The sequence below is a fragment of the Eschrichtius robustus genome, chromosome 10 (genome assembly GCF_028021215.1).
Source record: "Eschrichtius robustus isolate mEscRob2 chromosome 10, mEscRob2.pri, whole genome shotgun sequence".
Taxonomy (NCBI): Eukaryota; Metazoa; Chordata; class Mammalia; order Artiodactyla; family Eschrichtiidae; genus Eschrichtius; species Eschrichtius robustus.
In genome coordinates this window covers 11,526,234-11,539,546 of record NC_090833.1, presented here as the reverse complement: position 1 = coordinate 11,539,546, position 13,313 = coordinate 11,526,234, and the positions used below count along the sequence as shown (strand labels likewise).

The window sequence follows — 13,313 nt, the reverse complement described above, 5'->3', positions numbered from 1 at the left end:
AAATCAAGATGCTTCTTGAAATCAATCTGAAAATTCAGTACAGCCCCTTTTTAGCCCCTGAAAATCTGTTTTTACCTCTATGGTACACTTTATAGCTGATAGCATTTTTAAATCTTGCAAGGCAACATGGGAATAATTACTTGGAATTGAGCACCAAAAATCTCATTTAATCTTCACGGCTACTATGGGAAGTATTTTCTGTTTTACGGATGAGGAAACTGAGGCTCAGAAAGGTGAAGTGACTTTCTTCCATTCCTATGCCTAGTAAGTAGTAGAACCAAAATTTGAACACAGGTCTGATTCCAGAGCTCAAGTCCATTCTGCAAACTTAGGAGGAGAAAAACACATACTAGAGCATCAGTGGTCATTTTGGTAGTTAAAGTACTACCATTTGTGGCATTCTATACTGGGAATCATGTTCTATATGAAGGTAGTTATCATTTTTCTAAATTAAAAAACACATAAACTGTGGTGCAATAAATATTTGGATTGAACTTGACAGGATAAAACTGCAAGAACAACTTCATTAAAAAATACAAAAAAGAAAATTTTAAACACCTGTGATCCCATTACCTAACTAGTCTCATTGTTAATGCTTTGATATTCAACCACCAGGTTTTTTTTCTATAAATTTCTTACAAAATAGAGATATCATATATGAAAATTCATCTCTTGCTTTTTTTGCATAACACTATGTCCTAGATATTTTCCATGTCATTAATCACCGAAAACATAATTTTAATGGTATTAACCTAGCTATCTCCCTCCATTAATTGTTTCTAATTTTTCATTCTATGTGCTATAATAGACATCCTCATACATGTATCTATACAAATATTTGAGTTTTCCTTAGAAGATTCCAAAAATGGGAATAATTTTTAAAGTTTTGAATATACATTGCCAATTGTTTTCCAGGAATGTTGCATCATTCTCCACCCTGACCCACTGTGTGTAAGTGCCCACCTCATGGTCACCAAGTATCACCTTCAAGTTGATGCGACCAGGCTCACATAGACTTGGTTATGTACATGCCCACACAAATCACATCTATGACAATGACATGTATGTGTTACAACTGGTCTATCCTTCTTTTGATAACTCCTGCACTATGTAATGTTGTAAGGTACCAGTGACTACCTTATCAAGATTTTTTGCCTATATTATCTCTAGTCCTCACCCCAAAAAAAGCAGATATGAGGAAATTAAGGCTCAAAAAGAGGAAATGGAGCACCTAAAAGCACACTTCTACATCAGCTGGACTAGGACTCAAGTCCTGCTCTGACTCCAGACCATGCTCTTTATGCCGTGCCACCTTACAGCTCATTTTACGTCAGAGATGATCAACTTGCCTCTTCCAACCCCAGCACTGTCTCTTTCTCTAGCAATGCCTCTTCAGACAATGAGGCCAGACTAATCTTTAGGGAAATAAAGAGGGACAACACCTAGATCTCACAGACTTTGTGAAAGGAGAATAGCGAGCTGCATGTCTTCTTTAAAAAGCAAGACGGGGAAGCAGTGTAGGACTAGAAGGACGCTTACACACAGCTGGCAGAACCATAAAATGGCACAGCCACCTTAGAAACCAATGTGGCATTATCCAGTAAAGTTGAAGATGTATGTACCCAAGACATTTGGCTATTCAACTCCTAGGTTCATACACCAAAGAACCTAGTGCCTTTGTGTACCAGGATATCTGTTCAAAAATGTTCATTAATGCCATGAACTGGAAACAGCCCAAATGGCTACCTACAGTTGAATGTATGAACAAACTGTAGTATGGTCATACAATATGGAACACCTATATAGCAAAGAAAAGAAACAGCATAGATAAATCTCAAAAATTAAGCAAAAGAAGACTTAAAATAACAATTCCAAATTGTATAATTCAATTCATACAGGTTCCAAGCCAGACAAAACCATACCATATTATTCAGGGATACATACATAGGCAAAAAAATTATTCTGGGGTGCTGGAAATTTCTTAACTTAGTGATTACTTGAGTATTTGTTACGTAAGTGTGTACTTATGTGAGTATATATAATATATATGTACACTTATGTATATATACTTATGTGTGTACATACAGTTAAAATCAGTGCACTTTCTTTTTGCAGGTTACAGTTCACAGTTTACAAAAGAAAGGCACAGGGTTGTAGTTAAACACTTACACAGTAGATATAACACACAAAGAACTTTATCAAGTGCTGTTTTATGAGTCATCACAACAAAATTCTCAGTTAGTACTATCCTCAATTCATCATTGAAATAACTGAGACAAAGATGAATGAACCAGGGACTCCCCTAGTGGTGCAGTGGTTAAGAATCCGCCTGCCAACGCAGGGGATGCGGGTTCCATCCCTGGTCCAGGAAGATCTCACATGCTGCGGAGCAACTAAACCCTTGTGCCACAACTACTAAGCCTGTGCTCTAGAGCCCATGAGCCACAACTACTGAGCCCACGTGCCACAACTACTGAAGCCCACGCACCCAGAGCCCGTGCTCCGCAACGAGAAGCCCGCGCACCACAACAAAGAGTAGCCCCCGCTCACCCAAGCTAGAGAAAGCCTGCGCGCAGCAACGAAGACCCAACGCAGACAATAAATAAATAAATAAATAGATGTTGCTTTAAAAAAAGAAAAAAGATGAATGATGGGTAAGTGAAAACATTTTATCTTATTAATCCAATTTTTAAGAAGATAAAAAAAAATCAAATATAGTACCAATGTTCATTCCATTACAATTTAAGTACTAAATCTGAGGAGAGGACAAATTCAGGGAGTCCCATTGTATGAAAGTTAAACTATCTCTTCAAATAAAAAGACCTGGAATTATAATCTCCAGGGAATTTTAATAAAGAGAAAAAAGAGAAAAACAAGTATTGTTTCCAGTAGTTAGGGAACAATGGCTACCTTTACTTAATGAGGATAATCAACATTTAGTATATTTCCACATACTAATAAAAAAGAAAAAGTACAAATTAAAAATTTCTTTAAAATGATAACCAAAATTATTATATATGTGTTTTTTTTTTAAACAGATGACGGTAAAAATCCTAGCTCAGCAGAAAACTGGGCACTAGCAAATATAGTTTCTTTAGAGTCTTTTTGGCTTGGGTTTTTTTTTGTGGCTTTTAGTTTTTTATCCCCCCAAAGACTTTTCATTTTCTTATGGGACTAGAATTTAAAAAATAAAAAATAATTTTTTAAAGGAAACCAGTCATTAGGAGCTCAGGCAAAAAAACTACAGGACACTGAATTTCACCCAACTTCTTTTTCTACCACACATTTAAATAAGTTTTAAAATGTCAAGTTTTTTGGAGCCCAGCATTTTTTGCTGCATTTTGGGCTCATTAATACACATAAAGAGCTAGTTAAAATACCAGACTGAATAAATGAACAATGGGACAATTAACCCCACATACAAAGCTCCACCCACCTTACTTCAAAGACATCTGAAATACAATGGATTAGAAACCATAAATAATGCCTCTCAGAATTAATTTTGTAATAAATATTGTTTTATATTATAGATAAGGGATTAAAAATCTCCATAGTGGCAGTCTAACACTTGTGAATTGAGTTAGAGGATAATTGCCCTTAGTTTTGCTGAAGGTTACTGGTAGTTACATGTCCCATGAATGAGAAATAAACACCTATTCAATTTCCATTGCACACTACAGCACAGAACTTAATTTTACCTACAACGTTTAAAAATTCCCTAAGTTATTTCTACATAAAGTTTTAAGATGCATATACTTTCTTTTCATTCAGAATGTAATATATTAAAAATCAAAATTTATATTGCTATGTAACTTTAAAAGTATTCCCTTTATGCTACATTATTTTTTTTTTTTTTTTGCAATTTACAACACAACTCACACTAATAAAAAGGATTACTTTGAAGATATGTCAAAGTGAAAATATGGAAAGGAAAAGTAAACTAAATACATTATTTGTCATTTGATTTAAATAAGACTTTTGATACTATTTCCATACTTTTATGTTCATTGTTTTCAGAAGTTAATAATTATTCTTCATTGTCAAGAATTGGGTAATAGCTCACACGTTAAGATAAATAGTAGTTGAGCTTTTTTTTTTTTAAACAAAAATACCAAAGTAATTAGCTGAATGACAAATTCACTGGAACAAATGCATTTTTTAAAAGAACATAAGTCTTAGCAAGAAATTTTTTTTTAGATAACTAAGAGCTTCTTCCCTTATAAATCAATCTCACAAAAATAAGTTATACAGTCAAAAAGATTCTCAGGAAAGAATATTTAATGATATGGAAAGATGCTTGCTTATAATATGATAAATGAAAAAGCTAGGTAGAAACCTATACCTACAGCATGATCCCAATTCAAGGAAAGAAACACATCTAGTCATTATTAGAGTCATAAGATGATAGACTGCTTTTCTTACTTTTCTGAAATTTTCTAAGGTCCTCTAATGAGGAAGTATATCTTCATAATCTCAAAAAAATTACAGCTAAAAAATAAGTGACTCATAATTGATTGTAAGAATTGTGGGCTCTTCAAACTTCAGATGGCATAATGAGTCTTCTGTTTGAAATGATGTAAAGAGGTATATCTCAGTCTTCCGGGGCCTTTCCACGAGGGATAAATGTTAGGCCTCCTACTGCTTCTAAAACTGATCATTGGAAGGGCCAGAAAACCTAAATTCAGACTCTTCTTTGTATTCACAAATCTATCTTGCTCTTAAAATAAGAGTGCAGCTTAGATCCAAAGGGCAATTTTAGGTGTGAAGCATATTGAGTTATTTTCCTTTCTACCCCCTGCCCAGTGAAAAGCAAAGATAAGGCTCAAAGAAATACATTCTGCTTATTGTTGCTGTTGTGTAGGAAAGTGGTTTGCTTGCAGGGAGGTCCAATAAAAATTGCTGACACTCAGACTCAACCAAAAAGCACCAACTGGCCTCTCCTATAGAATGTTCTATCTCCCAGAAAGCATCCCTCATATGGAATTCTTAAGACTCTCTTTCTCTCAGAAGGCAGGATCAGTTTTACTGGTTTTCCATTCAAACATACCCTGCATCAGATTTAAACAAAACTGTATCATTTTCTTTACTCTATAATAGTATGGTTGGATTGTTCACACAGACTGCAAGGACGCTGGCCAAAAGCGGATGTGACTTTTTGATGCTAACTGGAGGTTACTGAGTCCTGAAAAACCTTAGTCACAGGTGGTCTTGGGCTTATTCTCCCGAGTTGGAAAAATCATTGCCATATCCTGGACAAGACTCTGGATTGGGGGTCAGAAGATTGCTATTAGCCAGCTAAAGAACTTGGAACAAAAAATCTTTCCTCTTCAGGTCTCAATTTCATCATATATAGAATGAGGATGGGCTGTAGTACATTATTCCTAAGAGCTCTTTAAACTCACCTCTGAGATCCTTCTGCAAAGGCAAACAACCGATCATGGTTCTTTTATCTAAATATATATGAAGAGAAACAAACTTTTGAAACCCGTAAAGATTGCTTGGTGGCAAGAAAATAAAATTTGAAGTTTTGAATCAGACACAAAAGAAAGGTATGGCAATAAGCCCAAAGCAGTTGAGACTATGAGCCTCTGGGTTGGATTTTGGGTTCCAAACCAAATTCCTTCACTTACTCTTTGTGAGATCTTGGCCAAGCCACTGTATCTCTTTCAGTCTCCAGCCCTTTATCTCTACAAGGGAGATAATTTCATAAGGTTGCAATAAGAATAAATGAGAATTATGTAAACCACCTGGCATATTAAATAAATGCTGATTCCTCCCTTCCCTTCCAAATCCTCTATAGTGAGCTCTCCTGACTTAACTCTATCCATCTACAAAACGGTATAACATTAGCCATCAGCAGCAGTTGCTAGAGGCAGCAAGATGAATAGGCTATGGAGGGGAAAAAACAACAAAAAAATGCACTCCTGGAGTTCCTAGGGCGGTTTCACTTGCTGCCCTGCACTAAGCTTCGTGAGCATTAAGAAAAGGAAGTGCTCTGCCTTCAAAACAGAGTGAGAAGATACCATGTCTATTGTAATGCCCAACTCATTCAATCTCAAAATGAAAATTTTCTTTCAGCCGAAGTCTTGGATTTTCAAATACTCACAACTCACAGGCTGGTTTCCTTTGTAAAGGACCAGGAGGAGAAAAGAAGCTTTCTCCTATGGTGGACGGCCCTGAGGCTGGCTGCTGGTGCAGAAGACACACCTGTCCTTCCAACTGTCCAGCTTCCCAGCCCTCAAACAGCAGGCTGCTAGGAGAGCAAGGGCAATTTTATTTATTTTCCTTGTTCCTCTTTAAAGGTGATTTTCTTAAAACTGTACAGCTTGTTACTATTGTTGAGTTGTGACTCCCTAGAGGATTATACATTTCTAAGCATGAAAGCATCTGTGTGGCAATAAAACATGCAACATTCCCCAACCACTTCATTTTTTTTTAATTAAGAAAAAAAAAGTTACAGCCTCCCACAAAGTGATGTTCCGATGAGCACATCCCCCAGCAAGCCTTTCAAAATACTCTGAGAAAGGGCCCTGGGCCTAGTAAACCAGAGCCTCTGCAAGCCCCATCCCATGGGTTCAGTTTCTGACAGAAGCCATGTGCCAGGACCCACAATGAGTGGAATTATAATCTGCGTAGCAATCAGGTCTTCTCCCAGCTGACCATCCAGAAAACAACATTGTACCCATCATACTTTTAAGGGAAGGAATTAAAAAGAAACCAAACAGCCCCAGAGAGATGGAAACATTCGAAAACCAGAGGAAAGTCTTCTGTTAAGTAGTATAAAAGATCCAGGTTTCCCAAATGGCATTTAAGGCATTGGCAAGAAAGGCTGATTTCTCCCAGAGGGGCCCCAGCTTTGATGCCCAAACTGCCCTCAAACATCAGGCTGTGTGCATTTTTGTATAGCAGGATACCCTCAGGCGAGACAACCATAAAAAGCTTAAAACAAGAATAGGAGATTCCATCTGTTTCTGGAGTATTTCAGCAGCACCTGCTTTCAAGGTAAAAATCTGGGAGCTGTCCCCACAGCCTTCCTTCCCAACTCCCTTCCCCATCCCCCATAGACTTATTTTATACCAAAGCAGCTAAAACACAATCCAAAAGGGCTTCTGCCACTGCACCTGCCTAAGGAAAGAGTCCTTTGATTTTTCTCCTAAACTGTATGTGTTGGAGCAGTTAGAGAGAGAAGCCAAAGTTCTCAAAAGCAGACTCTATTACTTCTAGCTTCTTTTTCTCTGAGAAAACTGAGCTTTCCTGTTTATAGTAGAAATGAGTACAATACAGATGAAAAAAGGATGCGACAGTTGTTCCTACCATTAAGACAGAAAGTGTTCCAGAAGGAGGATGGTTCTCACTTAACACAATTAACGTTTAAACATAAGCCCACATGCCAACTTGCATGGAAAGAAGGACAATAACTCCCCAACGAGGGCCAAGGAACACATTTCATTAAGGTATAATTAAAAAAGAAAAAAAAAAAAACCACTAAAGTTGAGGCTTGAAAATTCCAATCTAAATCAGGTGTTACTCCCAAAGTGATGTGCAGCATCCCTCTAACAATAACCAGAAAATCCCAAGCCTGTGTAGATAGCAATTTCATGTACAAAAGCCACTTTACCCTTGGTGTAAAAACGATATTTCTAACGCCTGCCCCAGACTATTGCATGGCACACCATTTTCTATGGGATAAATCCAAAATCTTGAGCATGTCCCACAAGGGCTTTCACAGCCTGGCCCCAAGACTTTTATGCCATCATCTCTTGCTGTCACCCTCTCATCAAAATTCTCATCATTCTTTCATCTTGCTATACCTTTCATTTCTCTGGGCTTTTGTGTACCAGTTCTCACTGCCCAGAGAGCTTTTCTCCCTTTTTCCTCCAGGCAAGCCCCCATTGATTCTCTAAGACCCAGTTTAACTGGAACCCATCAGCAACACTTTCTCTAATTCTCCAAGTCAGACACGGGCACTGCCTAATCTGTGACCCCAAAGAACCCTATACATACATATTTTTTAAAATAGCACTTACCACATTATATTTTAATTACTTGTTTACAGAGTCCCTTCCCAAAGATTAAGTGGCTCCTAAGACAGTAAGTGTAGTAGAAGTGAAATGGGAAGTGGGTATCAAAATCAGAGGTGGCCTGGGAACAGTGCACCCAGAAATATATTCAATTTTATATTTGGTAAAGGACAAAAAGTATACATTGTTTTCAGTTTGAAATACCAATTTCAGAAAATTCAGCTCACCAAAATCTTGGATGAATATGACATCTGAAAGGTTCTCATATGGGGAGCTGGGGCTAGATCTCTGTGTCTATTTTAAGGCACCCCGAGGTAAATAAAGGCCAAAGACCACGTGTTATACATTGCTCATTCCTGGTATATACTAGATACAAAGATACTAATTGAATAAAAACTTTAAATGTTAAACTAAAAAAATTTTAGATACCATCTTGATGAAACAAGTTATTTCTTCCCAAAATGTATGATAGGTTCTGAACAATCCTATTTGGGTATAAAGATAGTTACTCAAGCTTTCTCAAGAGCTGAAATAAGATCCCTATATATACAGGAGAAAACTGTAGAACACAAATATTTTTAAAGTTCCTTTATAAAGAGTAAAGAAATTTAATATTGTATGGCTTATCTTCCATAATCTACTCCCCCCAACCCCAAGCAATACAGTTATGGCTTTGAACTCTGGCGTTCCTTCTGTTCATCCAAAACAAGAAGTTGGCTATAAATAGCATATTTCATTACAGTTTTAGCCTTGATGGGTCATGTGTTATTTGGGCAAATAGAAGCCACGAAAAAAGTGAGCTAGGTCACTCTGTCTTATGATATTTGAAAGATTTCAGAGGTAAATACTTATTATATCTTAGACTCAGATGGTGCTATCTAAAAATGCTAAAATACTTTCTCAGATTCCTGGGTTTATAATGAAGAACAACTAACTTACCCGTAACTCCTGTTCTCCTAGCTGGTGCTTTTAATCTAGTATTAACTAGATTATTTAACTAGCAGCTAGTTAAATAATATAATGGTGACTCTCAAGGTAAATTAAAATGCTTTAATAGAGAGAACCAGTCAATTGTGGGAAGAAATAGTGCATTTGACTTTATATACCATGGTACTTTCATTAACAAGACTTATACTTCAGTACAACTACATCTCTGTCAAGGTTAGCTGGTGACAAGAATTAAACCAACTTTGAAAAAATGTTTAAAAATAAACTCAGAGATTCAGCCTTTCAAAAAACAAGTATTACTAAGTGTCTACTATATGCAGACATTCTTAAATACACTTCGGGTGTATTTATGAACAAAACAAACAAAGGTAAGAATTCCAAGCCTTCATGGAGCTTACATTCTAGGGGGGAGGAACAGACAATGCCCCTAACAATGAACCTAATAAGTTATATTGAATAAAGGATGTCTAAGAACCTTTCATTGTGAAATTAAGTTCAAATTTTGTAAATACTGATGACCTAGTCCTTTATGGACATAATGTCTATCCACTGTGCCACTGAATCTCCACTGTGACACTCAAAGGTGCACCTCTTATGACTAACGTGAATTGTTTGGTAATATGAACCAATAACTGGATTTCATATTTTCTCTTTGAACTCGTGTCCAATGCGGCCTGTCCTCTCACTCAGAGCCCTCAGTATCCGTTTCCTGTTCTTCCAACCGAATGGAATGGATCTCCCTGTCTCTGAAAGCCATGCACACAATATCTTGGTTGAGCACTACACTAAGTGCTGGGGATGCAGAGTTGTTTAAGACACAATCTTTACCCCTAAAGAGTTAACTGTTCAATAGGAGAAACACAAAGGAAGATCAAGGCTTATGAGTGTGTAACTGAAGTGTGCAAAGCATGCTGGGTGCATCCAGAGGATGGGATGATTACCTCTGCCTGGAGAAGGCTACTCTGAGAAGAGCCCAAGCTGAGTCTGGGAGGATGGGTAAATGCGTGAAGGCAGAAAGGTCCAGTCGTTCATATGGGCCAGGAAGCATATGAGCTTGGGACAGCAGCCAGAGAGAAAGTGACCCTAAGAAGCTAAATCCTAGAACAGCAGAGGCTATGTCTGCACAGATGCCATCACTAGGAGCTACATCCCTCATGGGAAAAAATGGAAAACAAAAGTAAAGGTGGCTTCTGAGCAGACTTGAGCTAGAGTACTAGGCACACTGAGAAAGGTGACTGCACCTCAAGACACAGGTTAACTAAAGGAAGGAGACCAAACAGCAAAAGAGGATGATACTTATAATGTAACCCAGACCCAAATCCCACCCATGTTCTCTTGGCAGACTTCTCCACTCTCCACTGGACATGTCACCAACCAGTCATCCAGGGTTAACAGAAGCCGTTCCACTCATATGCTAGTCTCGACCTAGCAATGTTTCCAAACCAAGCACAGGGAAAGTGCCATTTTGTGTGCCCTGTATATAAGCAAAAGCTGGATAAGATAAAGAGAGCCTTCCGCCCTCATGTTAAATACCCATGAAATGCATGTCCCAGAATTCACAGAAGACTATTTTTAACTACAGCCACTATCCTCTGGCACTAGATTATCAATAGTAAGAAGACACTATGCCATGGGATCATTCTATGTGTTATATATAGCATATTATAGCATGATCATCTGTCTCCCCAGCTCATCTTGGGAACTCTTCAAGGACAGGGACTAGCTAATAGTAGGCATTCAATTAAGGGCTGACAAACAAATTAATGAATTAACCCACCAAATTTTTTTCCATAGTTCCAAGCTAGTATAACAGACAGAAAACACACAAATTGCTGTTATTTTTCATTCTAAATGATGACAGCAAGAGGCTATTCAACTAGCTTCTCGCAAACATGAAGTCCATGGCCCTACATGTAGACACACAGAGTCAAACGCCAGAATCAGATGCGAGCAATCTTTAAATTTAAATTTTTAAATAAACAACTTTCCACTCTCTGAAATTTGCTGAGAGAATGCAATAATGGCAATTCAAGAGTCCCCTTTCCCCCAACACACACATCCAAGCTTTGAAAGAAACATCGTAACCCAAAACACCATGGGACAAAAACCTTTCTGCAAAACTTCAAGAACTTGGTTTAAACCCTCATCTCCTCTGAATGACTACATAAATATGCAGTGTCCTAGCCAAGGCTGAAATATAACATTAGACAAAAATGGAAGAGAAAATTTTCTTTAAAAAAACACTGTTAAATAAAAAAGTAAGTAATAAATTACATCAGAGTCTAATACCCTGGGCAGGCGATCCTTGGGCCTAGACTACCGAGGTGTGCTGGAGAGCAGCAGCCTCACAAAGCAGCCGGCTTTGTGCCTCCTTCTTAAGGTCTTTCCAGCAGTTGTTCTCTAGCGCCCAAATCAGATGCTATGCTTGATGAAGAAGAAAGTTGATTTCACTGATTAAAAATAATAATGATAATAAGATTTGTGTAGAGAAATGCAGAGGTAGCAGTCCTGACTGAGAGTTATCGAGCTCAGGCACTTTGAAAGTCAGCCCTCACCCCCTCATGCTGTGAGGGTGTGTGTGTTTGGGAGGCAGGGGGGTCTCTTCTTAGTGAGGAGGAGAAGAAAGTGCAGAGACTAGTACACCAGAGAACTACCCTTTCTGGAATTCATAGAGGGTCTGGCCTCTTATCCCCAGGCCCAAGCCTGGGGACCCGGGTTTTGTCAGGGGCGCCTCCCTGCTGTCCTGCCCTGAGCTGTTGCACATGAGCAGAGAGAGACAGGAGGCAGGCCCCTCTGACACCTACTTAACCGAGGCAGATGGGGAGGAGGGTGTGTGGGATGCCTTTACCTCCCCCTCAGGAGGCTCCCAGCAGGAGCCCAGAGCCAGCAGCTCCAAAATCAGATTTCCACACATCCTCCCACCCCAGAACATGCCTTACGTCTCTGGCAGGAGGAAACGGAGCAGTAAGCAAGTATGATTCTAGTCTATGAAGGGGGTTTTAGAAGACCTAAAGAAGCCTTCTTACAGGATTCTGCACTTTTTTCAAACCTCTACAGAGGGAGCCACGTTGGGAAACAGTTACTCACTCATTGACCCAAAGGGGGCAGGGGTGTTACTCTGAGAAGGACACAATCAGTGTCTGCAAGACGTCCTGAGCTACAGACACATACTTTATTAATAATCTTACATACACAAAATGTCCAAGGGAAAGCCTAACAGGCTAATTTCTGACAGCTCCAGATAACAGCAGGAGGAACTGAAGCCATGCTGATTCTCCAGCTTCTACACACTCCCCAGAAGCAATGATCCCTTTTCCCACCCAAGGGATGTGATACAAATAAATAAATACAATTATCTGTAGAACTTAAAGTGCAAGGACAACATTGTGAAGTCCTTCGCCCCAAGTGCAGTGACTTTTGGGAAACAGATAGGAAAATAAAAAGAACAGCTGGAAAATTTAATTACAGAAGAACAACGCAAATGCTGACACTGTTTCACATAACTAGCCAATAGCCAAAGCCATTTTCCTTACCTTAAGATACAGAAGCAACTCTTGGCTCCTGAAGATAAGCGGCAGAACCCGAATCTCTGTTTGCTGTCAATGTCAGTGAGCACAAACGTAAAGTTCTGGCCAACTTGGCTAACTGTGAGGCTGCGGCAAAGACAGAACAAAGGGGAAAATGAATGTGCAGTAAGTTTCCTGATAAAGTATCTAATCACAACAAGTCGTTGAACCTGTAACATTTCCTTTCTCAGTGGAATTCTTTATAAATGAACTTAAAATTTACACACTTCAAGGGAACAGACTGTGAGCTAGTATTTAAAAACAAAAAAAAAGACAGCAAGCAGTGACCACGTCATCACAGCTACCAAATCTCCTACTTACTGAGCTCAGGCAGGTGTCCCTGTTGAACACTGCATCCAGTTCTGAAAGGTGCATTCTATTAACCTCATTTTATGGATGAAGAAATAACCTAGAGTGGCACTGCCTAAGGTGCCAGCTGGTAAACTGCAAAAAGCTGAATTTTAAACCTAGACCTATCTGACGCCAAAGCCCTCTCTGCCAGCTCGCTGGTAATGCTACTCACTTGATCATTCCTCTAGTTCAGAAAATAACAGGGATTGCAAAAGCAGAATTGAAGTACCAGCCACAAAGTTAGACACCATCTCATTTACTCTCCCAGCAACCCTGGAATTTAGCGGATGTTCCCATTTTACAGAAAAGGAAACTATAGAATTGAATAGGTAAATAACTGAATCAAGTTCACAGAGCTACTAAGGGGAGGACCTGGAATTCAAGAGGGCAAGGTTAGCTGTTATTTTCCTAAATTCCTGTATCTTTC

At 38.7% G+C, this 13,313-nt stretch overlaps 1 protein-coding gene across 6 annotated transcripts in view; it reads right to left on the bottom strand.

Moving 5' to 3' along the window:
• DENND1A (DENN domain containing 1A) overlaps positions 1–13,313 on the bottom strand; it is a 535,812-nt gene that overhangs the window by 344,179 nt on the left and 178,320 nt on the right. For all 6 annotated transcript variants that reach the window (XM_068552005.1, XM_068552010.1, XM_068552006.1 and 3 more), the window contains one exon: positions 12,503–12,622. In XM_068552005.1, coding sequence (XP_068408106.1) covers positions 12,503–12,622 — 120 coding nt within the window. The remainder of the gene's footprint in view (positions 1–12,502; positions 12,623–13,313) is intronic.